Source organism: Columba livia, chromosome Z (genome assembly GCF_036013475.1).
Source record: "Columba livia isolate bColLiv1 breed racing homer chromosome Z, bColLiv1.pat.W.v2, whole genome shotgun sequence".
NCBI classification, from domain to species: Eukaryota; Metazoa; Chordata; class Aves; order Columbiformes; family Columbidae; genus Columba; species Columba livia.
The window spans coordinates 54,019,956-54,046,675 of record NC_088642.1 but is presented as its reverse complement, the minus strand read 5'-3'; the positions used below and the strand labels follow the sequence as shown (position 1 = coordinate 54,046,675).

Below are 26,720 nucleotides of genomic sequence, written 5' to 3'. Positions count from 1 at the left end.
AGTCAAGGTCCAATGCACGTATCTGCTTCTGAACTGTGTTTTTTGTTTTGGTTTTGTTCTTTTTTAAAACAAAATGGGGGAGAAGTAGGGAAAACACCACAAAACCAATTGTCAAAAGCATTGTATGTGATGAAATACTTTGCAAGTGTGACCCAAAACCATGCTAAATCAGAAAGAACCTACACTAGTTATGGCCAAATCACTAGTTAATGGTCAATGGAAAAGGCCACATCAATTGATAACCTGGGGGAGAGGTTATGCTTATGTCTTTACAGATCAAGGGCCGCAATGGTTGCTGGCACGAAATGTGAAACCTGTGTTATCTTCCTGACAATGATTGTTGCAGCTGCTGTGTTTTGGATGCCCACACAGACTAAAAGACTAACATGTGGAGTACTTTAGCCAACATGACTGACCAGGACTCCATATGCCTAGCTATGGTATCTCCGGAAAACCCGTTCCACACATGCTTGGTTGGCATCCCCCTTGATGACTACAGCAGCATCACACAATTGTTTCAAAATAGTAGTCGGTGCAAAGGCATTGCATCAAACTGTAATAATACTAACATGGCACCTTGGATTAATTGCCTCCTGGAAATAGACATTGAACCACAGGAACTGGAATTGCTGGCATCTATGCCCATGGACACTTGTATCCAGTCGGTTTGTGAAAAGTGCCAGGACAATATGCTAAAGCATGAATGGATAAAACTGCAAAATGTTAATGCTACCCTTGGTGACTATAGAAATGAAACTCAATGGTGTAATGCCTCGCAGAAGAATCCAAGGGGTGTCATTGATAATGTGGGAACAGCGACCCCAAAACCTCCTGTATGGTGTATTTTTGATCTGTGGAGATAGAGCCTGACCAGGAATTCCTTCTAATACTGTTGAAGGACTGTGTATTTTGGGACTATTAACTCTCTTAACGCCCAATGTATCTATGATGATAGATCACAGAAGAGCAAGACGAGAAAAACACTTTTTTGTGTGTATATGAGTCAAAATGTGATAATAATGTAGATTTTTGGGGATCAAGGTTAAGGGTTTTAGGATCTCTTGTATCTGGTGTTGGCACAGCTAAAAGCTTTAAATATTTTAGAAAATTAGGATGCTGGCTAGTTAAGCAAACTAACAGAACTTAAAAGGCTTTAAGTGGACTTTTTTTAGATGTAGATTCTGTAAGACATGCCACATGGCAGATTAGGACCGCGATAGATTTTTTGTTATTAGCTCAAGGACATGGGTGTGAAGATTTTGATGGGATTTGTTAAATAAATTGCTTAGTGGTTGAGGGTTTTTAGGATGGTTGTTATCAGTAGTGAAAACAGGACTGATCATTTTGATGGTTGTTGTGGTTGTGTTACTAATGTTGCCATGCATGATTTCTCTGCTGCAAAGGGCCCTGCAGTGGACAATGAGGGCAACATTTTTAGCACAAATAAAAAAAGGGGGAATTGTGGGAAACTGCAGCGGGTCTGTGGAATCCTTGACAGAAAATATGAGAGTGGAGGTCAGCCTTGAGATATTAAGATTTACCCTTGAGAAGGATGGGAGCAAAGGAGTATCCGGAGAGAGGAGAGATGTACCCGTGAGAGAGAAAGGGATAGAAGAATAACATGGATGATAGAAAAATTAACCAATGAGATGTTAGTGCTGTAACTTGTAACCAATAGTGAAAAGATACATGAACTGGTAGAATTGTATAAAAATGCACTTGTAGCAATAAATGGCACTCCATTACTTTCATCTTGAAAGAACTTGGTCCGTGTCGTTTGTCCGTCTCAACCGTGACATTTATCTAACCATGTATGTGTTAAATAGCATTCTGAGTATAATAGTACTAAATTTCTCCTTAGCTACTTCAGTCTGACTAGCTTCCAATTTGTAGAACAGGTGAGAGTTTTACAAGCAGAGTGTTAAGTTTCAGAAGCGATAGTGAGACAGATATTTGCAAATCTTAATTGTCAGATCAGAAATACCTGCACTTTCAACACAGCTGCATCCATCTTCTTCTGGAACTCTTTTTGTAACGTGACTTTCTCAGGAATGTCTCTCAGCTCCTTACTCTCTAGCTCCTGAAGCCACTTTTGCGTTTCAGCCAGTTCCATTTTGGCCTGCTTGGATTCTTGTTCCAGTTTAGTTATCTTCAAAGAATATTGCCTGCTTACAGACTGAGCATCCTTACCTTAAAGACACCATAAATGACTAGTTTAAAAACAGCAGGATAATTAGCTGAAATGTAACACTTGATTCTGTAGTTGAATCTTTACTTCTTTCTTCCTGTCTAAACCAGTAATTTCTGAGACATTTTCTAAACCTAAAGAAACATGAAGTTCCTTTTTAACTCTGAAATAAAGGAAGGAGTATTAAATCTGAATTCTTCATGAGTCATCTGATGTCACCAAATAAAGTGCCACCTGAGTGTCAAATAAAGTGAAATTCTTCTGCCTAGTGGAGTTTTTACTAAAATAGCTCTCCTGTATTTCTTTTTGCTTTGTCCAGAAGAATATGCCATTTATTTATTACTCAACTTGCAGCTTAATAATCAGCAAACAATTTCAGCTTCTGCTTTTACTCTCTGACTTGCTATTTTTGGGTGATCTTTTGCAAAGTACTGTTTTTGGGTGCACAGAATCTTTACCAGTGCCAAAAGGCAACCTCAAGAGAAGGTATGCACAGGAAAAGAGTACAACTGAAAGGGCTGAGCAAACAGATCCTTACTGTCATCATAAGCCTAGTTTCTGTCAGGCATATACACCCCAGGACAGATATGTAAGAGATGTGGCTAATAGGGACACTGACCTTTTCCCTCATCCACTTCTGACTCCTGCTTCTCTACTTCAGTGCTGGGAATGCTTACATTCCCAGCACAGTGATGTATCTTCTCTCCTATCCCAGACACCACATGACAAGAACATGTCCGCGAAGAGATCAGTAGCACTGAGCATACATGAAAAATTACACTATTGGTGGATAAAAGCAATAATCAGCAAAGCACAAAAAGTATTTAATAAATATATATGTGTACCATAGCAGTGTAGGCTGTAATCAAAATTTACAGCCTTCAGTGCAAACATAGCAAGTAATTAATTAAAGGTTTGAATCTTTAAATTCTTAGAAGTATTATTGTGTAATTACATAAAAACTAAGACGTACATGATATCAGAAATTTTGTGACTTTTCTGAACTTCTTCATTGTAATTTTCCTTACAGTAGCCAGTTACCTGTTCTTACTAATTCCTTGATAAGTTCCTCTTTCATTCTGATATTAAGTGCAAGTTCTCTCATTTTGTGCTCGGCCTCTGTGAGTCTCAACTCTGAATTCTTTAACTTCTGCATGTTAAAAACATGACTTCTCTGGAGGCTGTCAATCTCTTCACCTTGAAAGAAAACAACGCAATATGGAGATAAAAAATTTTGAATACACTCTGTATCCACAAGATCGTGCTCCATAAAATTTTATGTGTGGAGTTCTTACATATGAAGTAAAAGAACCAAAAGGAGATAACAGCGCGAAGAGTCATTCCCCTGCCATGTGTCTAAACAGGAAAAGAAATGATGGCATGCACTAGCATTTCAAGACCCAAAGTGGGAGGAACAATATTCCTGAACCATTTCAGTGCATCTCTGATAAGATAATAGCATCTATTTTCTTTCATTGAAGCCGTACTAAGGATTTATATCTAAACAGCTCTTTGATGTGTGAACTGCTTTCTGGCTAGTAGGTATTACTTAAACATTAAGGTCACTGACATCAGTTTCAGAAAGGAGAAGAAGAAGAGAATCTTGAAAGCCTATGTTGAACAGTAACAAAAAAATTGTATCCAATATAGATATTTTGCTGGGAAAAATAATTACATTTGCTAAAGACATTCTCGGATATTCTGACACTGTAATAAGATTTTTCTCTCATGACTTCCATTTTACCTGTGGTTGTGTCAGTCTGTAGTGCAGATTTGTTGGATAAATCAGACTTGTCTGCTTGACACTTCATGTCACTTAGATCAGGAAGAAAGCATCGAGAAGCTTGTTTTTGTGTCCATGTTCGGTTTATGGAATTCCTAAGGAAGAATGAATAACATGCTACATTCCAAACACACAAGGTTTTTAAGCTTCATGGGAAGTACATGATCTTAACAGAGAAGAATCACAGACTCACATAGGCATTTGTACCTTCTTTGTTATCTACTCCCCACTGCCCTAGCCCTCCTGATCTACATGGTAGATTCTGGCCCTGAAACAAGGGTTGTGTAGTCTTTATTCAATCAGAACCCTATGTTCATTAAACTTATTTTGTAATATGCCCAATTAGTCACATAAATTTACCATAAGTAACATCACAAACAATCACACATTATGGCAGGATTAGGCAGTAATACTATCATTGTTATACATTTGTCTGTAACAAAAATTAAAGAATAACCAAAAAAATTACTTAAATGAGGTTTTCTTTTTGCTGCCTGTATTTTCTTCCTCTTCATCACTCTGATCAGAGTGGTGGCAGTGAAGGACCTTATCCTGATCTTCTATGTTGCTCAGTATCATCTGGCTGCGAGCACGGAATTCTGCCATTATCCAGGCCAGGGAGAAGGCAGGGGGGCTGGTATACACCTGCCAAAAAGCACGCAGAAAGTGATGGGTAAAAACACTTGCAACAATTTAGCAATTCTTTACTTATATTTTTTTAAATTTCAGTCTAGAAGTCTGACATCACCTGAGCTTGCAAGCAAAATTACAGAGGTTTTCTATAATAACTCTGAATACCTTTGTAACAAAAGGTTTTGCCAGATCTTGGAGTACTTGTTCCAAACATGACATAAGACACCGTTAGGAAATTATTATCCAATGTAATCAACATATTGTTGAGAATAATAATTCATTTTTGATAATGCTTCATATCTGAGCCCTCAAAAACCTCAGGAAAATACCAGAAAAGACTATGGCTTTAGTACTTGTAAGTGATAATTTGAAGACTGAAGGTTTTTGACAATTGTGGCATAGCTCATGTCCATTACAGACAGTAAAAACTATTTTTTTCAGAGTCTTCAATGGGAAGCTAAACAGCATCTGAGAAAGCTACCATAATTAGTCACATAGAGTCTAATTATTGAACTATAGCAATTACAAAGTAAAGAATAAAAAGTTACATTTGGATAGACCTTACCTTTCGGGTCTCTGTCCCTAAAGGTGGGTGAAGGGGGTGTAGCAGACTCTTTGTGAGTGGGACACTGTATGGCCTCCTTGCAGATTCCGCAACAGCTGGCCCATCTTCACAAGCATTTGAGAAGGCCAAAGTTTTAACATCTGCAAACTTCTCTAATGTTTCTTTTAGCTGATCAATAACCATTTGCTGTTCCACCATTTTCTCATTCTTATGGGGAAAAAAAGAAAATGAAGCAAAACTGCTGCTTATCATGAGCTCTGTATCATATTCACCATTTCTAAATTCCTTACAAAGGTCATGAAACTTGTGAACCACTCACTGATGTTAAATTCTTCTGCAGTGCACTGGCAAATTCTGCACTGAAAATTTTATGACATATCATTAACACACACACACACACACACACACACCCCAACTCCAATAAACTTTAGAGACATTTTTCTCCAGAAAGACCTATCCCAATTAAGTTACGTTAGCTTATCTAGGCATCTCGTGAGTAAGTGACATACTTATCAGCCCATGCTTGCTTTATATGTATGTTTATGGAGAAGTACAATGTGAATTAACAGAAATGTTCAAATGAAACACATGGTCTGAGTCTAATTAATTAAACATGTATGCAGGCTTCCCCTTCGTCTTTGAGCAGTTTCACTTTAAAGATTATTTATATTAATAAACATAAACATGTATATGAACCCGGGATCCCTTATACAGCCTACTTATTTTTCTTCTACCCAGCCTGAACTTCACTGGTAACGCTAGCTTAGAGAATATATTTATCTGCTTCTCCTACAGCTGTCTTTGTACATTGTTGAAAGCTACTTATCTTACCTAAACTGATTCATCCATAAGGCCAAGATTATACCAGTTTTCAACTTTCTATATTCCTTTCAATTCTTTTCAAAGTACCTTTAAAGTCTGGCCTAGTAACTAAAGTAAAGTTGAAGAATAACTAGTGACAGGCAACCAAAAGCAAAATATCTTTAATTTAATACATTCTCCTACTTGGAATAATACATTTTTATTTATTCTTTATATCCTGTTTTCTTAGACTCCAAGTTCTTTCCAAACATGCATAGATTATGCCTCGCAAATTGACATCTTGTTGGAATACGATACATAATACTCCTGTCCATAGGAAATAGAATATATATGAATGCCATACTTGTTATGATTTTAGAAGCAGTAAAGGCCAACTGCTCCACCCTGAAGCCATTATTTGACCATTTTAAGATTCTTTGTCCCTGATAACTTTGTACATAAAATCCCACAATGCAACATGTTACATAAATACATGTCTATAAACATTTAATATCTATCTAGTACATGCAACTTTTAAAGTTCTTATTCTGTTATGTATCACTAAATTATATATCCCTGTGAATACAACTTAAAATATTTACAGAAGTGTTTGCTTTTCATTATTCTGCCTATTTTATATGTTTTTAAATAACAGTGGCAGTTTAGTGGATTAAGTACCAAAATGGTGCCACAGAGCTCTCAAGCTTCTCTCCTGTCTCTGATACTGAAACAATTATGATCTTTTACCTACACTGTGACTGCTTCTGTGATCCCCACCTTCTATCCTCCAGAATTTATGTAAGCATTATCTCAGTGTATTAAGTTGGCACTATGCTGTGCAGGTTAAAAAAAAAAGTCTAGGCCGAAGTGACAGAAAAGAAAAAAAGTGACAGAGCAAACAAAAATACGATGACTAGGATACTCACTTTTTATTCATTGACTCTCCCCAAGCCATCAGCAAAGAAGAGGAAAAAGGAGAAAAAGTAGAATAAGGAGAAGAGTACTAGCTAACTATGCTTATGCTTTTCTCTTAAAAAGTCAGATAATAATTTATTTATCATCCACATGACAGCAACACCAGGAGAGTACTAACTATTCTATTTAAGGTCTCCTGGATCTTGAAATGTTCTATACTTACTACCCATCGTAATTTCATTAGCAAGCACAAGATCTAGAGAAGGAAGGAGGCAAGCAGTGTTTCTACTATGTCACTCAGTTTTCTCTAATAGCTTGGAAAATTAGGATGAAATTCTGTCTTATAAAGACAAAAGGTAACAATTCTGTAACTCTTAATGAAGGTATAACAAAATACGCTTCTATACAACTTTTCAAATAAAGCATTCTATAGGATCTTTATAGTATTTTTTGGATTCTAACAATCTTTAAAGGCCTTTCAAATCCTATTTCATTAATTGTCCTTAAACTACTTAGCAATAATACACATGTGGGGAGAAGGGTGTGTGTTACACTTTAGGAAGAAGCATGGAGAGGCTAAATGATTTACCCCATGTTATACAGGAAGGCTGTGGCACAGCTAGGCTGATGTACAAACTTCAAGAATCACACTATTGTGCTTCATCCACTAGATGAACTCAACTCATTAAGTGACACAGCTCTAATTCAAACAAAATGCCCGTAAGATTGACAGGTAGTTATACTGAAAAAAATCCCGAGGGACCAGTCTTGAAATAATGAATGCATTCATACAGTGGAAGGATGGTTCGATACAGATATACATAATGTGTACCAGAGGAAAAATACCTGTAATCTATGTATTTCTTGAGCCTCCTTTAAAGATTCCAGTTGCTCCTTATTTTCCTGTAGTACTGTCTTTATCTGATTCTGCAGTATCTGCAGTTCGTGATCCTTCTGGCTAAATACTTCTTCATCCATAACTAGAGCCTGCTAGATAATAAAAGAAAAGTTCAGCTGGGGAAAATAGGACATTATTAATAAAAACAAACCAAGAAAGAAACAAATTCATTTGTTGTTAAAAGGTGTGATCAGAACTGCAAAGTTTTGAGGTATATATGGCAAATTGTCTAAGTGCTTTCGCTGGTTTCTTCTGGTTATTTCTTCACTTCTGCTTCATCTATTGATTTTCTTCTGACAAATTTATTTCTTCCAAATTAAATAATGTACCTATAACCAAAGATATTTTATCAAAGTAGATATCTAAATCCAGCTGTTCTCTTCAGGGTGCTGTGAGATACAGACACATGATCTCAGCATTAACCATAAGATTAATACACTTCTCAAATTAAAAAATGACAGCTGTCCTCATTTTGCAACCCAGATAACAGCCTAAAAGTTAAAGAAACCATAAGAATGCTTCTTCAGATGTTCATGTGGATAAATAATCCAGTACTGATTGAAGGAGACTTTCAAATGTTGTTACTCTTCCAGAAAGCCTGTAGAAGCCAAATATGAAGTATGGAAACATCACATCTTATTGTTCTAAAGCTGGGTACAACTGTACAACTAGCTTACCTATGTCTTTCTTTCAATAAAATATAACTTTTACTAGCTTTTAAGAATACATTGAAGAACCTCATGTCTCTTCAGATAACAGAGCTTTTTCCAAAGTCTGTGTGCCAATGCAAACCTTTCTACTAAATGTAGTTGACAAGTATATCCTGTCCCCAGCTGGTGCTCTATCATTATGCAGAGTGGAGCCAACTACAGAAAAAAGTTTGCACAGATGTTAGCATGGTGACAGAGTGGGGCAGGACAAAGTGACAGAAAACTAAGTGGCATATTGTCCATATTGTATTAGACGTACATAACTAAAATCAGACTATATTTGCTCATTTCTATTGGGTGTAGATGTCAGTGGTTTGGTGGAGGTGACTGCAGGGATGGTGTCTGTGAGAAGAGAGCAGGGTTGCCCCATGCTGGACACGGCTGGCTCCAGGTGACTCCAGTTAACTCACCACAGGGCACAGCTGAGCCCCTCAGCCAAGGTGGTGGCCCCTCTGTGATATTTAAGAACGGGCACAAAATGTCAAACAGGCCAAAGAGAAAGGAACCAAAGAAGTCAGAAAAAGCAGAGGGAACACCAGGAAGAGGAGAAGGATGAGGTGCTCCAACTGTTGTCATCACTTTAAAGAATGAGTCCTGTCTGCAACTCCTAACCTAAAGATACAGAAATCATTTCAGTTTTAGGTCAGTCTGCTCATATAACAAAGATAAGAGTGACTTGCAAAATAACTAATCACGAGCTACAGCTACTACTGACCTTGCGGCTCTAGACATTTTGAAGCCTGCACAATTAGTTGCTTCCTGCTTTAACACGTATTTTGGGACTGTGGGATAAAGTGTCCTTTAGCTGAATGTTGCTCATTATACGCTAAAAAGATTATGTAATGCAATATGCAAATGTGTAACAATTGTCTCTTTAGGCTGTGAACATAGTGATAAGATTTTGTATATAATGCCTTTTACTTTTCTTGCTGGCATGATGGCTTTATTCTAGCATCCAGACTTCTGTAGCTCTGTAATCAAACAGTATCTAATTTCTGTGTGCTAAATTTGGCCCATTTATATGCACATCAGGTAAAACACCCTGGTTTTGGGACAACACTTCGTGGTGGAGCTGACATCCACACTATAGCCCAGGGAGGACTCATGCTGGAGCAGATGGATATTCCTGCCCTTGCAGAGGCTGTGTGAATCAGAGGAAAGGTGTGAGGAGGAAAGAACAGCAGAGAGAAATTGCTACGTACTGACCATAAACCATCCCTCTATGTCCTTGCACCCCTTGGCAGTGAGGGACAGGAGTATGGAGTGAATGAGTGACGATAAGCCTGGAGAAGGTGAGGAACAAAAGCATTGTTTTAGTGGTTTTTTGTTTCCCACTACCCAAATGAGCAATTAATATTTTCTTTTAATTGGTAATAAATTTGAATCATTTTTCCCCAATTTAAGTCTGTTTTTTTAATTGGTAAGCAATCTACCTGTCTTTATCTCAACCCACATGCCTTCTCATTCCTGTTCTTCTTATTTTCTCTCCCCAGATCCTGCTGATGGAGGGGTGAATAACTGGCTGTCGTGGTTTAACCCAAGTTAGCAACACAACCATGATAGCTGCTCACTCCCCACACCCCCACCCCCAAAAAAATAAAGGAAGGGTGGAGAGAATCAAAAGGGAAGGGAGAAACATGGATTGAGATAAACACAGTTTAATAAAATAACAAAATACTAACAGAAGACTAGTAAATATATATATAAAACAGAAATAAAAGATATTCAAGGCAATTTCTCATGAACTCCGTCCACAACTGAGCAGCCAGTCCCAGGAAGCCACACCTGGTCCCAACAGCCGATCCCAGAGAGAGAAAAGAGAAGAAAAGGGCAGAAAAGCTCAGAGGCCTCTGCAGGATCGCAAAAGCCTGGACTAAATATCCTGCACTAAGCACCCCCCCCAGCTTGATAACAAGAGCAATCAAGAGAAAGCGAAAGAGCAAACTGGAAGGCCCCACTCTTATATCTGAAGCATGACGCTAATGGGATGGAATACTGTCACTGATCAGTTTGGATGTCAGTCAAACTCTGCCCCACCCATGTCCCCCTTCCTCACACCTGTTGGCAGAGCATTCAAAATGTCCTTGGCTTTCAGACCAGAGCAATTAAAAACATTAACTCTGTGCTGGAGTGTTATCTGCTTGTTTGCAAACTAAGTCCAAATAATGAGCATGCTAGCTATGAAAAAGAAAGGTTTCTAACTGCATCAAGAAAATTAACCCATTTTCAGTCAAACCAGCACAGTGGCTGAGCGGGAGTTTGGCTGTTAGCTATGACTATCCCACTACACCACTACTTTTATTTTGTGTAATACATCATTATCCAGGCAATCATAACTGTTAGCAAAGAAATATGTATGTACACAAAAGAACAGGTCCACTATTAGCTACTAAATCTGTCCATATGCAAGCCCTGCTCTTCAGTCTGTACTGTCATGTTGATTTTAGCCTCTCCCTAACGACCTCCCTCCTGGCCCTGGATGGCACACTCATCTGGGGAAATTTAAGTCTAAACTCAGCACTTATACTGTTTTGAACCAAGGAAACAGAGCTTTAAAATAAGCTACAGAAGAAAATCAAGAAGTAAGAAAAAAGCTGTGATGTAGATTGATTGAGAAAAAAGACAGAATCTGTATATGAAATTGCGTGATAACAGTCTACCAGTTTATCACAGTTGGTGTGCAAACTGAAAAAGGTGGATATTATAAAATTCTACTAGAAGGAGTACTATCTCCTTCTACTAAAAGACAGACTCAGATTAGTTTTTCTGCACTGTTTATCTTACATCAGAACTTCACTCGTTTTCAAATGAGTGTACATGTATTTTAAGTTACAAAATTAATTTTTGTTTGAGGCTTTGTTCATTGTACACCGATCTGCATTATTCTGGATGTTTTGTTATTCATAGTCAACATTTTAACTCACTACATCAAAAATATGCACTTCCTAGACTTATATGGGAATGTTCATTAAAAAAAATCTTTATCTGATCATGTGTCAGTTCTGTGAGAAGACATTATCATGCCTGAGAAGGCCAAGAGCTCTTTGCCCCTGAGGTCATTTTCTAGCACCATTATCTGCTGTTTGAGAAAGAGCTTATTGGAACTATTGGAATGACAGGATACTCAGGGGATATCTGCATGCTAAGAAGCCTATATCTTGTTTCAAAATGCTCACCTCAGCTAGAAAACTGTAAAGAAGTATGACGATACCAAAAAGCAGAAAGCTGAAATACAAGCGTCAGAATAGTGATAAAACAGAGAAATCTGTAAATAATCTAGAAAATCAGTTAGCCGAAAGGATGATAATGAAAAGGAAATGCAGGAGTTCTTGGTGACCTCATTGCTGAAGAAATACACATTAGGAAATTAATTAATGAAAATGGCTGAGGTACTTGCAACTTCATAACTATCAGACAGACTAGTATACTACATACATAGCTTTAGACAGTATTAGATAAAAGTTGGGAAAACTTAGTCCATGCGTTATTTGTAAGTACACTGATACCTGTGAAAATGCCTGCATTGTAGTTATATCTGTAATGCTTCTGACAGATTAATTGATTTGCAGGATTCACAGCAATTTCTGAGCTTACAGGACTGAAAGTAGTTATTGTAGTTTAACCCCAGTACGCAGCTAAGCACACACAGATGCTCAGCCACTTAACTGTCCCCAAGCCCCAGTGGAATGGGGGGAAGAGCAAAGGAAGAGTAAAAGCAAGAAAATATGTGGGTTGAGACAGAAATTGTCCAGTGAGTGAAGGTGACGTAAAAGAAGAGAGAAAGAAAGCAAGACAAGTAATGCAAATGCAATTAATGCAAAACCAATCGCTCATTGCCTTCCACAGGTAGATTGACGCACAGCTGGCTCCTGAGCAAAAGACAGCTAATGCACCTAAACATTCCTCCTCTCCTTTTTTATTCATGAATGTGATGTTACATGGCATGAAATATCTCTTTGATTAGTCTGGACCATCTGCTTGGTTGTGTGTGTCCCCAGCCTTTTGTGCAGTTCCTGATCTGTTCATTGGTGGGCAGAGGCAGAAACAGAGAAGGCCAAACATGGTGCAAACACTGTTCAGCAAGACCTAAAACATTACTGTGTTATCAGCATCATATTGGTCACAAATCTTATACACAACACCCTACGAGTTGCTATGAATTAACTCCATCCCAGCCAGACCTAGCACACTAGCACAGCCAAAATAAAAAAAATCTAACAGATAAAACTGCTCAGCCTCGTATAATCATCTTCAAACTGACTAGCCAAAATATAACATTACCTATCTCTGTCATGATTAAGATGATTGCCTATTCAGTCATCCATTAAAATAAAGCTATGTCCCAGGGACTAGACAGACAAAATTAAATGAGACTGTGAATTTAAATAGTCAAGTGTAATAGATTTACAGATAAGTGTAATAGATTTACTATTTAGAAATTGAATTAAAGTTTAAGCAGACTGCTCTTTCACATAGTTACTTAAATAATCAGCTTATCATTTAATACCTGGCATTTCTTTAGTTCCCTCTTTAGCTGAAGGATTGTGATGTGATGTGACTCTTGGCTGGTCCCAGTCCCCGTGTCAGTTCCCTGCATGGCGAGATCTTCCTTCCTTACTTCCCGCACCATAGCGATCCAGCTCTGCAACCTATCCCGCTGACTTCTTTTTAAGCTAACATCATCATTCAAATCAACCAGAAATGGGAAGGCTTCATCTATACAATTTCTATAACTGAAACATTGAACCTGAAGCCGGCAGAGCTGCTCCTCAAGTGAACTGATACGAGATCTTTCTTGATTCAAGTCATGTGAACACTGATTACTGACTTGCTGGTTCTGCAGAGCTTCTCGAAGCAATCTGATTTCAAGTTCCATTTCATCAAACCGGTCTTGATCGGGGTTGTAATTTACAACTGGTTTATTTCTTATGTTTCTGGCTCTGTTGGCATATTTGAGAGAATTTAAAGATTCATCAAAGTCTGACGAGGATGGACTTATACATGTTATCATGACAGTCTTGGCATTTCCTCCAAGGGAGTCTTTCAGAATACGGGTGATTTTAGCATCCCTGTATGGAATATGCACACTTTTTCTTTTTGGGTCTCCAAGAGCACTGATGACATTTCCCAAGGCCAACAGACCGCTATTGATTTGAATTGACTCTTTGAAGCGTTCACCGGTATTTCCAGTCTTTGTCACTCTCTCCGATCCTGCCAAATCCACAAAGTGAAATTTGGAAGAAATTATCTGGGCTGACTTCCAAGATGAATCCTGTGCAGCATCAGTATTAGTTTGAGACTCTGCAAACTGTTTCTGACAAATACTGATGGTAAAAACGGCGTGAGATCGACTGGAGTGCTCATTCATTTGTGTCGTGCCTGTGTGACGAGCTGCGTTGCCGCTTTCCAAGAGGCTTATCACTTCATCTGCACATTCTACTTGGAATTCCTTAGCACCAACAATCACTTCAAACACCCAACCAAAGAAAGTAAGAATAACTCAATTAATTCTAAACTGTCCAGCAAAAATTTACAGCAATTAGAAACAGTGACAAATTACAGAAGTATGCAAGCCTGCGTTATTACAAGGCCATAGTATACAACTGTAGAAAAATAAGACATTGATATATGAAAAGCATGAGGTAAAACATATCTGAAACCTGCAGATATTTAGTATATGGGCGTATTGCATCATAGCATTTGAAACAATATCTTAAATGCAATACACAGCCTTACTCATTTACATATTGCTATATGCAAAATGCAATTTAGTTCTGTCTATAAAAAGTATGTGCAAAATCATCTCAAAGGACAATTTAAAAAATACTAAAAGTAAAAAAGTTTGGAGTAGAAATGATTATCTATGGTAAGAACAGAACTTCTATATAACTGAGGTAGGTGGGCCTTTTGGACAGTATCTATTAGTAATCTAATAATTTGGAAGTGTATTTCTACCAAATACTCCTAGCAGCATATTTTTTGCCCTTTGTTTTAACAAAGGATGGAAAATGTCCTAGCACAATCAACTGAAACTGAATCAACCAGTACTGGAGAAGTAGTTTAAAATATATTGCAGGGTCCTTGTGAAGCAATGATATTGTCTGTAAGGTTTGTGCTAAATTAATGCCTCCTTCCAGCTACAGACAAGAAAATCATGGCAGCTCAATGCAACAGTACATTAATATTAAAGCAAACACAACAATTAGAATATGAAGAATAAAGAAAAACAAACAAACAAGACCAGATTATGCAGTCTGAGAATCAAATATCTCTGCAGCAGATTCTTCTAGCATTTTCATGCAGTGGACAGGAAAACTATAGGATAATTATTAATTTCAAAGCCTCCAAAAAATATCAGATGCTACTTTTAATGAAATGTTCTCCTCCATTCATTTCATACCAGAAGGGGGCAGATATTTGCAGTATCAGTGGCTTAACAATTACAATTTTTAATGGAGAAACAGAGGTTCAACCTTAAAATACTTATTCAAGTGAATAATCACACACTATTGTCTTTCTAGACAGAATTTCCAAAAGCAATAACTGTATTTCTACATTATCATTTGTTGCAATTTCCGGTGGAACACCTATACCGTTCACAGGCACCTAAACACAAAACTGCTTAAAATCAGATAAATTCAGTTTATATTCTGAAAATGCAACTTTTTCTAGTATTAGTAAAGAATAAGCTCTTTTGAGAGAAGGCAAGAATAACTTGGGCACACAACTGAAATGAAACACACAAAAATTCAGAGCTGAATCCTACCTGTATTGCCCTTTTCATCTTCTCGGATGTGTAATTCTTTCACAGAGGTCTCCAACTCCAATAAATCTCTAAGTTCTTCCTTGTAAACCTCTATGTAAGACACTTTCACATGGAAGTCTATCTTACAGTTTTCAGAAATATGCTGGAATAGTTCCTGGATAGCCCGTGGGATTATGCCCTTTTCATCCTCTGCAACTGATGCTAAGATACAAGCAAAGATGTCATGGAAGTTTGCAGTGGCTCTGCTGCATAAACTGCAAAGACTGAAGATTGAGATAAGTCTACTCAATATACTAAGGAATCTGAAGAGCTCAGTGTTCCCAAGGATTTTTGTAAATATTTGTTTTCCTGGGGATGAGAATATTTGTGTGTATCCATGAAGAGGATTCAAAGCTAAGTTCTAAATTGCATAATGTCATAAACATTACTAAAAATATGGAGGATACTTTAAATCTATACTCCTCAGAGTACAGATGCCTTCTTTATTCCTACTCATTATAGCTGCAATGACATCACAATGGTCTGAGAAATTATAAATTCTACTTAAATACAGCAAAGATACAGTAATTCAGGGAGACAAGATTTACAAGCAACATTTATAGTTATTTCCTATTTTTTCAAAGTAGATATGGAGCACTAATGCCATACTAGTTTTATTGTTGTTGTTTTTTAAATATTCAGTGCCATCGCTACAGGTGTTTAAAATACGTGTAGATATGGTGTTTGGAGACATGTTTTAATGGAGGATTTGGTAATGTTAGGTTAATGGTTGGACTTGATGATCTTATGGGTCTCCTCCAGCCTAAGTGATCCTGTGATTCTATGATTCTAAATAAAAGGAATATTTTAATACCTACCAAGAGATTCAGAATGATCTATTTATATCAGTTTGGAATACTTAAATAATAATTTATATGATGTTATAGAAATGTCTCTCTCAAAAAAAAGCAAAAAGTGAGCAAGCAAATGATTAACTGCCTAAAACAGACATTTTCAAGGTAAGATAAATGTAGCAAGGATCTCCAAAGCACTGTACTTCGGGAAGAAATTCTAGTCTAAGTTGCATGTGAAAATATGGAAGGAAAAAGCACTTTATAAATATATTTTTTGTATAGCCTAATTCATGGAGAATTTGTTTTCAGAATAGTATAATTATAATATAGACTTTGGAAGCTTTTTTTTTTACTATAACTTTTCTTCATTAGCCCTTAAAAATTCTGCAGCATGATCTGCTATGTATTAAATATTTAACTTGCACAAATGTATTGTTCACCAGTTTTAAAAAAGCCCAAACTTTCTACAACCTACCAATGTGGCCACCTCCGATGGTGTAAGTCTTCCCAGAACCTGTCTGTCCGTATGCAAACACTGTAGCATTGTATCCCTCAGTCAGAGACACTAGAAGAGGCTTAATGCAAACAGTATAAACTTCTTCTTGCGTTGAGTTTTTGCCAAATACAAAATCAAAAGTGAAGACGCGGTCTTTCCCAATGATAATTTGTTGTGTATTTGGGACTAATCTCACACACACTTGGTGGTTATGAAGCACTTCTTTGGAAAGCAGAGGTCTGATTCGAACCGCGACTTTAACTGGGATCTCCTCCGTGACAGACTCCATCCTTGCAGTCCCCACTCAGTATTCACACAGTCAACAAGAAATCTGTTACCACTTCTGTGTTCACCCCTTTCACAGGTGTCTGCAACTAAAAAAATATTTTTTCCACATGAAGTAATAAATAATAATTCATTTCCTGCTGAAGTAGAATGTTGACATTTCCTAAAGAACACATAACCACTATTACACTCTTGAAAAGTACCTGATATAAAAGCAGCTATATGAATAACCATTAAATCAATTCATAAATTATTTTTTCCTCTATTAATTTCCAAGCTATCAGACTCAACCTTAGTTCTGAAAGTTGCCTTCTTTCCTACCTGAACGTAACACAGCCATGTAAAGCAACGATATTCTAAGAGCTTGTTAATAAACAGTGTTGATAAAGCATATGCTTACAATGAAATCTCTCATTTTCCTGTTCCAGGTGCATGCATGCTGCATAGGCAAAATAAATCAATCAAACAAATCCTTTTTCTCCAAAAGTTATATGTATACACACATGTGTTTTAGAACCCTGTTTCATGTAAGAAACAGCAGGCATTCGTAACTCAACAAGCACAGATAAAGCAGTTGTGCTGCCTCCAAAGGAGGTGAGATTTTAAACGTATCTAATTACTACAAATAAAGCATTGCTCTGATTTAAATCTGCATGATTAAGCACACATGTAACGATTATTTATTAATTACATATATTAGCAACTATGGCTCCTTATACCGCTCCCTGGGTACTCATTCTTACAACATAAGCAGTGTGCAGTAGCACAACTGTAAATATCAAGAAATAGCCTTTTTTTACAGCTGTCTTTCATGGACATTGAAAAACCCTCACAGGTACCAAATGCTCCTCGATCCCAAACTTTTCCTTTTTAAATTTTTTCTGATTCTAATGATCTTTGCAGTGCAAGGCAAAGTTTGGTTGAACTTCCTTCTCACTAAACTCCCACATACTGCCTTTAAGTCAGCTGTATTACCAAAGTGGCAGAACTCATCAGCTCAGCCCCCTAAGTTCAAGTTTGTTGAAAACAAACAGCTTCAAAAAGATTTTGTGTTTTATTTTATTCCGTGTATTTCGAGAACTTGGCCGTTCAGAATTGAGAAACTACCTAAAGTTGTAAACACCCCCTTTTTACTAACTGAGCAGCAGCAAAGCAAATAAGCAAAACACGAGACTGAAATCAGGTGTGTATCATAGACGTGGCGATCGGAAATAACCATATAAATTTACTAACTCCACACTCAAAACACACTCTGGCAGGTCTGGTTTTATTTATCCGGGTGCATTGCTTTTATCCCCTCGCAAGCACCGCTCTGAAGCGCGGACCTTCTCCCGTCCCTTTCAGAATTACACGGCAATGTCACTGCTCCGCGCCGGGCTGTGTGCGCACCAACGGGTCACGCCCACGCACAGACCCGCTCCCGTGTGGATGCTCCGCGCTTCCAGAACGCGGGAGCAAACACCCTGCGGGGTATTTTCGGAGCGGGCCCGGTACATTCTGCCGTGTCTCGAAGCGCACCTTGTACTCCAAACCTGGGGGGAGCCGGAACTGGATCACGCCCGGGTCTCGGGAACCGCCCGGTGCCGCGGAATCCAGGCGCCGGGGCTGGCGGAGCTCCGCTCCGCCGTGCCGTCCCGTCCCCTGGCGTGTGCCGGGCCCGGGCGGAGGGCCGCGGCGCAGCCAGCCGGGGCGGCGGCCGCTCTCTCCCCGTTGTTTACGGCGTCTCGCTTGGCAACGGCGGCAACGTCCGGCGGCGGCCCCGAGGCAGAGCGGCGCCACCCCGCACCCCCCGCCCGCAGCGCCCCCCGGCGGCAGGAGGAGCCGTCCCCTTCCCCCCTCCCCGTGCCGGTCGCTGCCGCTGCGCGGGCTTCAATTAAAACGCAGACAAGCTCCGTGCGATTGACGGCACCGTGCTGTTTATTCAATTAACGCAACAGTTCGGCTCTGCCCGAGCCACAAAGGTAGAGAGCTCAGAGCTAGGGGGCACGCTCGGAGTGAAGACGGACTGTGCAGCAAAGTCTGCACCTTTAATTCCAGTGAAAGGTTCAGAGGAGAAAAAAAATAATAAAAAAAAAAGGCAAGTTCTTAATACATCATCAAAAAATGAACGCTTGATTTAGCCAGTTCCAAATTACCCTGTGACAGGCCACCATATGAAAAGAATAACTGCCATTCAAAAGACAATGCATTGATAAAGCAGCTAGGAGGCTGGACTCAGTAATATATACACCGCACCCGATGGAACGGAACGTCTTTCATCTCTTCCCTGTGGTCCCTGGCATAGTCCCAAAGGTGATAATCGAGTAAAACCGCGTTTATCTTTCCCCGCATGTCCTGACCCTTCCTCTCATAGAGCTGCAGCAGGTGCCTGCAAATCAGTGCACAGCACCAGATGGAACAGCCACGGATCTCCACCTCTTCCCTGTCTCCAGACTGGAAAATTGTTCCTGCAGGACACAAGAGACAGCAACCCAATGATGTTCGAGACACAGAAGCCCCAGGACAGCTTGAATTTGCTCCACCACCCCCTTACCCACACCACCCCTTCTATTCTACGACTGCAGTTTTCATTAACTTCAACAATTTTGCTGTGTGCTTACACATTTATCTCCTATTCCATTAAAAACATGAGAGTGGTTTAAGAAAATAACAGGTGTTTGCGTTATATTGCACATTATACAATTTTTTTTGGCTTGTGGAGACAAAAAGGGTAGTCAAATATAATTCTGAGACAGTGTATTTTCTGCCAGGATGACTAAGATTTAAAAAATAAGGAAAAACAACTCTATGTATATAAGGCCATCGAGGGACCCATTTGCTGGAATAACTTGGATGTGAATGCCCTTATTAGGATTAATGGAAAAGAAATCACCTATATGACCTATCTCATATCTAGAGTTATATATATAGGTGTGTATATATATATGGCCATACTATTAACATCAATGGCTGATAGCACTAATCTGTTTATCTTGCTGTGTAATTTTAAAATTGCATAACAGCAGTCCCACCTCTAAATACAGTCATTTTACAGTGGAAAGGGGATTTACAGTGGAAAGGGGATTCATAAGTATTGGACGATGGAACCACGCTTAAAAATGGGACTCTAGTTTTATGCAATTAACTTAAAGTAATTTTTTTTAATTGTAAGATTACTTAATAAGGGAAGAACAAACCTTCATATAGTTTCTTCATTAGTTCTTCAGAATACATCATTGCTTTTAAGTGAACAAGAACTTGAGGAATTCTGTAGTCAGCAAATATAGTCAGACTAGAAATGTCATCAAAAAAGCCATCTCCTTTGCCTTCTAATACACTCCATGTATCTGCCACAAGTATTTGTGCCCGTTTGTAGAAAGACACCTTTTTGCTCTGATGAAAGAAATTCACAAGTTATGTAAGTGCCTGAAATATTAATAAATACAGCTCCTGACATGCACAGAGAAAGGCAGGTAAGAGTGACATTAAGCTATCATTTGACTAAGCAAACATATGACTTAACCAAAACAGAATAAAAGTGCACCACTCTTAAACACGTTAAAATCCAAAAAATATCAAACCACAAGTATAATGTGGAATGCTCATAAATAAAGAGAAACAAAAACATAGTAGGAGTCACTTCAGTGGAATAAAAATTGTTTAGATTCTGCTTGGATCTCAGAACACATTAGTGTTGTTTTACTTCCACTTGGCAAACACTGTAGTTGGAGTCCAGCAAACATTAATTCTTTCAGAAACCCCAGAGTTCATCCAGCCTATTGAGAAGTATAAAAGGCATGTATTGGATTAGACAAAACATTTTGTTAATCAATTTCTCTGTAATGTTAAGGAAATAAAATTGTAGTGAAAACCTTAATGAATGGTCCTCTGTGTTGTATAGTCTATCTTGCTAGTTACAGAGGACAGATGAAAATTAATTCCAGTAGAAGATGTACTCACAAATACAAGATTTTCTTAGATACTATGCACAGTTCTACATTTGTCCAACTTTTTTTCTGGTGCTAATCCTGCAAAGATTTACATGCCTTTGTGACTACTCACAAGGGGAAAAACTAAAGATATGCTACGATCTATATGCCGTTAAGCTCCATACCCTTAAGAAAAAAAGGCATTAGTAGCTTATGTTTTTTCCTCCCTTTATAGCTAGACAAGATTTTCAACTTTTGATAACATGTGCTAAACAACAATATGTAACTGGAATGGTGAATCTGAGATGCAAATAGGTGGGGATTCAAATTATTTCCAGTTTTATTCTGCCACCCTTCATATCACCACAGTTTACAAATGGAATCTTTAAAGCTAATTTAATTTTACTTCATTGCCAAGATGCTGCTATTCCTGAGAGCAAACCACATTTTTTGTCATGAAACGCTATCCTCCAAAAACACTGAGAACAAGACATCCAGCTCCATTTCACAAAACAATTTCTGCAAATATCTTGAAAACTCCTTCTTTCCCGGTGCTGCATTCTACACTTCACATAGCTGCACAAACTTACCTCTAGAGAACATACACAATTTCATATGTTAAATAATAAAACACCACTTGAAACATCACAACAGGAAATAATTAATAGACCAAATCCCATCATAGGTCCTGCTACCCCAAATGTAATGGAAACAAAGAACACAACACTTTTAAAGCACTAAGACCTTCCAATGTGGTAAAGAACTGATTGTCTCCAGCACCACAACATTTTGCAAGAGCAGAGGAAGGGAGAATTCAAACTGAATTTTTCATGTCATGCTGCAATTTAATTTGGAAGAAAAACACTGTCTGGGACTCATCACTGAGCAGATGTATCATTTAATTGTTTCAATTATTTGTAATTTTTATGCTGTACACATCTTTGGAAGCTTATGTAAAATTCTCAATATCAAAAAGAACATTAATAATTTCTAGTATATTTTCCCATCATTCTTTTCAACAGAAAGTAAGAAAAGCATTAGGTGGATGATACTATGTCTCAATATAGTAGCATTTGTCCAAAAATTGAACCTTTTACCATATGGGAATACAACTTCACTTTTCTTTCTGGAACACCCCCACTTTTCAGGAAAAGCTACTACATATTTGTGTCTCCTCTCTACTACAATGAGTCGGTATCAAGAGACACAATAATTATGACCTAGTGATATTAAAAAAAAAAAAAAAAAAGTCTAAGATGTTAGCAAAGAGCAAAATGTGATAGTACAGCTAATTAAAAAAAAAAAGGTAAACAGGAGGATCATGAGAATTTTACAATCTCAGTCCCAGGTGATGGGAAATAAAAGCTAACCACACACACCATGTCCATAACTGGAAGCTCAGAAAGGACTCCACTGTGTCTATGTCAGAACACGAACACCCCCAGAAGTGAGTATAACATAGTCTAATATTTAAACTTCTATCAGTATTCAAATTCAGCACAGCATCTAAATATGAACTACCCACCCAAGGACAGAAAGCTTTTGAGGATTTTAGTTTAGTTTGCAATTCAATTTCAAGAAACAAAAGATTGGCAATTTCTATAACTACATTCAGTGATGTTTAATTATTGTGTTATGTGTTTGGAAAAACGTATAGCTAAAGAATTGCGTTACTTTTAGAAGCTTCCCTAGGAGGTCAGAATGTACGACAGCTGTAGCAGTCTGTGATAGCATAAGTCTACTGTAGAATTTATTTTATATATATTTTTAATTGTGAGAACTACTGAAAAATGTCAGTTTACTACTGGATATCTCAGCATATATTCAGCTCCCTTCTAACCCTTTACTGGAGGCGAAGTCTTACTTGTGAGAGCTCAACCTGCTGTGACAGAAATGATGTTGATAGTGGGATCTAGGACACCTTGCATTAGGTGCTGACACTAATATCTGATATATGTATCTATTTTTCTTTTTTAAGTAGGGTGTACTCTTGGTCTACATTATTTCACCCACCTTCAAAATACATATCTTGCCTAGTGAAAGCAGAAAAACAGCTTCCATATTCATGCAACAGGCTTTACTACTGTGCCAGTGCTTATGGTCTGGGATCATTTTTGGAACACCTTTTCATTCTGTGGTCTGCTGCTGCTTTTAGGAAGGCTTGCTTTATAAAGCACTCAGCATCATCTTATGAAAGACACTACATCAATGAATACATTCACTATAAAGATAAGAAAATACTCTATCACATTACCTGGAAAATACATCTTTTTGATTATACGAATCATCAAAAAGTTACTTTATATGTAAAATATCCCAATAAATTAAACAGTAGCTTCAAAGATTAGTTAGAAAGCACCTCTGATTTTTCATGTAAACATATCTTCATAGCAGGAGACAAAGGAAAATAAAACCATGCCACCTACTGAAGGGCAGATGTAAGTGATAAATGCAGTAGGTTCAAAGCTCCACTGATTGCTGTTCCAGGGAGTTACACGAAAATACAACACAGACTATCAGTATAGCCTGCACTGTTGTTAGAATAAAGTCTTTTGGACATAATGATGTAACAGCTGAATATGACTGCTGATGGACATACGTACAGGAGCAGCTACATATGTCACTCACGCTAAGTAAAGATCATGCCTGTACAGGCAAAAACAGAGGCACGGAAAATACCAGCGAGTCTCTGTTTACTTCCCATGAGCTTCTTTCAGGGAAATGGTTCCAAAAAGCTTCAGCATACTGTCAAACCTAACTAAAGTATGGGTTAATTCTGGCCTGTAGCATCAACAACAGCTATAGTGTGCATTCCCAGTAGCTGTACGTTTTCACAATTCCACCAGGGTTTCTTTTCTTCCATTAGCTGCAGAAAGCCTCAAGTTAAGAAAATAAAGAGCGATGGGGGAGAAGGGGATGGTAGCAATTCAACTAAGAAAAAAAAAGGAAAAAAAAATCTGATTTTTCAGGTAGAAATTATCTCTAATATCACACATTTGTGGGGAGTACAAACGAGTTGTGATCTAATTGGGAACTTGGAGTATAACGAAATAAATTATAACAAAGCAATGAAGACAGAGAAAATATATGAAAAAAAAATGGCTCTCCTCTGGGAAAAAAAAAGTTACTCTTGTCAAGGACTTCAGATAAACAAGATTCTTTTACTGATAGTAAAGCGTGTGATTTTGTTTTCAGATGTTTAGACTGATAAAGAAATGAAATCTCAATAATTTTCACCCATATTAACAAAAAAGTGTACTGTGCTCCAAGGGTATTATTTAAAAAACCTTCTTTCCTCTCTGTATGACTCATAGCAATTTACATAATTAAGATCAACTGCTTCAAAGCCTGATTTTCCTTTCATTATACAGACCAATATCTTTAGTGATTTGAGGCAAAAAATATTAAAATAAATAGTAATTTTCCTTCTTACTTCCCTTCACTTTTACTTTTGAATACACTGAGTTCCACAGAAACGGTTCTGTTCACCTTCCATTTCCTGGATTAAAAATCCCAATAATTCACAAACACTGGATCAATTCTGAGCTGATTATGCTCCCAGAAAAATCTACATAGGCAACCTAAGAGCTGTATTTTAAAGTCACGATCTGTAAGGAGGAAATTCTTATCATAAGAAATTCAATATCAGAGCTAGCTTACCTCAAATACAGCTTCATCTCTGTAAGAAGGAAAATTTTCCAGTACTAGACGTAGCAGTTTTTGAGCACTTTTCTCGCTCATTTTAACACAGGTGAGGAAAGACCCTCCAAACTTCTCTAAAAGAACCGTTCCACTTTCATTCAGCACCCAATGTCTTTCTTCAATCAAAGGTATGGGCACTTCTGTGTCAGAGCGAAACACATGCCTAACTTGGTCAAGCGTCATGGTGGCAAAATATGATGCACTGGTAATAGGTATTCCTTCGGGAAAGTAAAAATAAGATGTTTAGGCTATCGTAACATACTCTGAAGACCCAATGCAGTGCTCTGCTATAGATAAGAGCATTCACCTGGTAAACTTTAGCGAGTCTATCAACTCTTACAAATCAGCTGTGTGTTCAGCTGTAATTGCACCCAGATGGCTGCTTAGAACTAAACTTCTGTTTGCACATAGCACTTCCTTCCACAGACAACAACTTCTGAAATGCAACCACAGAACTGTTCTAACTTTTTATATGTGATTTCTCCCAGCTGCTTAGTCTTCATCTGAGTGTGGCATTTACACAGGGCACTGGCAAATCCAGTTCGTACATAGTATAGCCAGCACAGGCCTGTTTTCCCTTAGCTCTTAATCACATTGTACATTTACAAAAAGTATCTTAATGCAGACCTTCCCTTAATTTACAAATAAATATGTACAAAATTAATGAAAACCTCCACCTGTACCTACAAATACCTTTTTTTTTTCTGATGACAGCAACAAGAGTGAGCACTAAAACACCGGTTTTGGAGGCATGTGGGTTTTCAGACATACTGGAGCCGCTTTGGTACTAGATTAGTCCATAGGAGTCACAGTTTAAGCCTCATTTTCCCATTTGGCATGGAAACATGCAAATTATCTTAAGAACGTGAAATATCAGAAGTCACAAACAGCCAGCTACAGACATTCCTTAAAAGCCTTTTTAACGGAGATGACCCAACTGGAAGCACAGGCGATGCAGGTTCTGCACCAGGTGTTGTTAAGGGTGCTTCCAGTCGCCTCCCCCGAGCTCTGCAGGCCGGGCTGGGCACACAGGTTCACCCCGGCAGCAAGCCATGGTTTGCAGAACCGGCTCCTGTTCTGGAACAGCACATTTATTCCGCATTCACCGCCCAGCTCCGAACACTCCCGCCCCGCCTGCTCAGGGGACCCCGCCGGCCCCGCTCCCCCGGCGCTCACTAACCCTCGTCAAGGGCCCTGTTGACGGCGGCGCAGAGGGACCAGTAGCCGCTGTACGTTTTGCCCTTGTACTTCACCAGGTACCTCTGCTCCTCCCGCTCGGACCAGAAGGAGAAATTGAGGGTGTCCACCAGGAACACCCAGTCCACCGCCTCCTGGCTGGCGGACTGGGGGTTCAGCTCATGGAGGCTCTTCCAGCCCTCCAGGCCGAACTCGGCCGCCGCGGCTTTGTCAAACAAGCTCTCCGCCACGCGCCGCGCCCCCTCCTCGTCCACGAACACATCTTTGCTCCTGCTGGCTATGAATTTGGCGGACTCCAGCGGGGACGGGAACGGCTCCATGCTCGGCCGCCTCTCTGGGGGCAGGAAACACGCACGCTATTAAGCCCAGCCCCTCCGCCGTGTCCCCGCCCCGGCCAGCCCGCGGAGCACCGACGGGAAGCGGCTCGGCCGGACACCTCCCCGCTGCCCGCAGCCCGGCGCGCTCGGTCCCGCAGCCGGCCCTGGCTCAGAACAGCGCAAAGCCCGCGTCCGTGGAGACCCGCTCACCGCCGGGGCCGCGGCCGCCCCTCCCGCCGCCGGGGGCTCGCACCCGGCCGCCCGCTCTCCGGCCGCCCGCTCTCCGGACGCACGGCGGGTCAGAGGAAACGACGCACCGCTCAACGCCGGAGTCTCCCACCCGGCCGCCTTTACCGCGGAGCCCCCCCGGGGGCCACGCCGGCGCAGCCGGCTCGGCGGAGCCGGTCCTGAGCTCCGGGTGCGGGGAGGCCGAGCGGGCCACCAGCACCCCCTGCACCGCCCCGGCGTCAGGCGGATTTTGGGGGCGGCATGGAGGGCAGGGCGCAGACCCGAGGGAGGATCCGCACTGTCTCGAACGCGCAGGGCTCCTTGGCCGGCAGGGAGTCCCCGTGGAGCTTCCAAAATCTTCCAAGGTTTTTCTAAGAAACCCCCTCCCACCCGAAATCCTGCCAAGCTCGAGCAGTGAACACGCTCGACTTCGTGATAAGGAAGTTTTCCACGAGATTGTCATTATTGGAAAGAGAAACGAAAGTGGATGTTGAT

At 39.4% G+C, this 26,720-nt stretch overlaps 2 protein-coding genes across 9 annotated transcripts in view; both read right to left on the bottom strand.

Moving 5' to 3' along the window:
• Nucleotides 1-18,647, bottom strand: part of KIF27 (kinesin family member 27) — a 33,152-nt gene extending 14,505 nt beyond the window's left edge. For 2 of the 8 annotated variants that reach the window (XM_065045885.1, XM_065045887.1), the window contains exons 1-11: nucleotides 18,392-18,647; nucleotides 16,568-16,962; nucleotides 15,260-15,460; nucleotides 13,001-13,959; nucleotides 7,732-7,875; nucleotides 5,170-5,376; nucleotides 4,441-4,616; nucleotides 3,933-4,066; nucleotides 3,230-3,385; nucleotides 2,808-2,945; nucleotides 1,985-2,190 (exon numbers count right to left, since the gene is read on the bottom strand). In XM_065045885.1, the coding sequence (XP_064901957.1) occupies nucleotides 1,985-2,190; nucleotides 2,808-2,945; nucleotides 3,230-3,385; nucleotides 3,933-4,066; nucleotides 4,441-4,616; nucleotides 5,170-5,376; nucleotides 7,732-7,875; nucleotides 13,001-13,959; nucleotides 15,260-15,460; nucleotides 16,568-16,877 (2,631 nt within the window). In that variant the 5' untranslated portion in view covers nucleotides 16,878-16,962; nucleotides 18,392-18,647. Of the gene's footprint in view, nucleotides 1-1,984; nucleotides 2,191-2,807; nucleotides 2,946-3,229; nucleotides 3,386-3,932; nucleotides 4,067-4,440; nucleotides 4,617-5,169; nucleotides 5,377-7,731; nucleotides 7,876-9,699; nucleotides 9,777-13,000; nucleotides 13,960-15,259; nucleotides 15,461-16,567; nucleotides 16,963-18,391 lie in introns of those variants that run through there. The other 6 variants (XM_021297846.2, XM_021297845.2, XM_065045886.1 and 3 more) reach the window with 6 other exon arrangements.
• A 120-nt stretch (nucleotides 18,648-18,767) lies between these two features.
• Nucleotides 18,768-26,014, bottom strand: QNG1 (Q-nucleotide N-glycosylase 1). Its single transcript, XM_065045909.1, has 4 exons — nucleotides 25,664-26,014; nucleotides 24,442-24,701; nucleotides 20,050-20,245; nucleotides 18,768-19,320 (listed from the first exon to the last, which is right to left on the bottom strand). The coding sequence occupies exons 1-4, from the start codon at nucleotides 25,998-26,000 to the stop codon at nucleotides 19,088-19,090; spliced, it is 1,026 nt and encodes a 341-aa protein (XP_064901981.1). The 5' UTR covers nucleotides 26,001-26,014; the 3' UTR covers nucleotides 18,768-19,087.
• Between the last annotated feature and the right edge of the window lie 706 nt (nucleotides 26,015-26,720).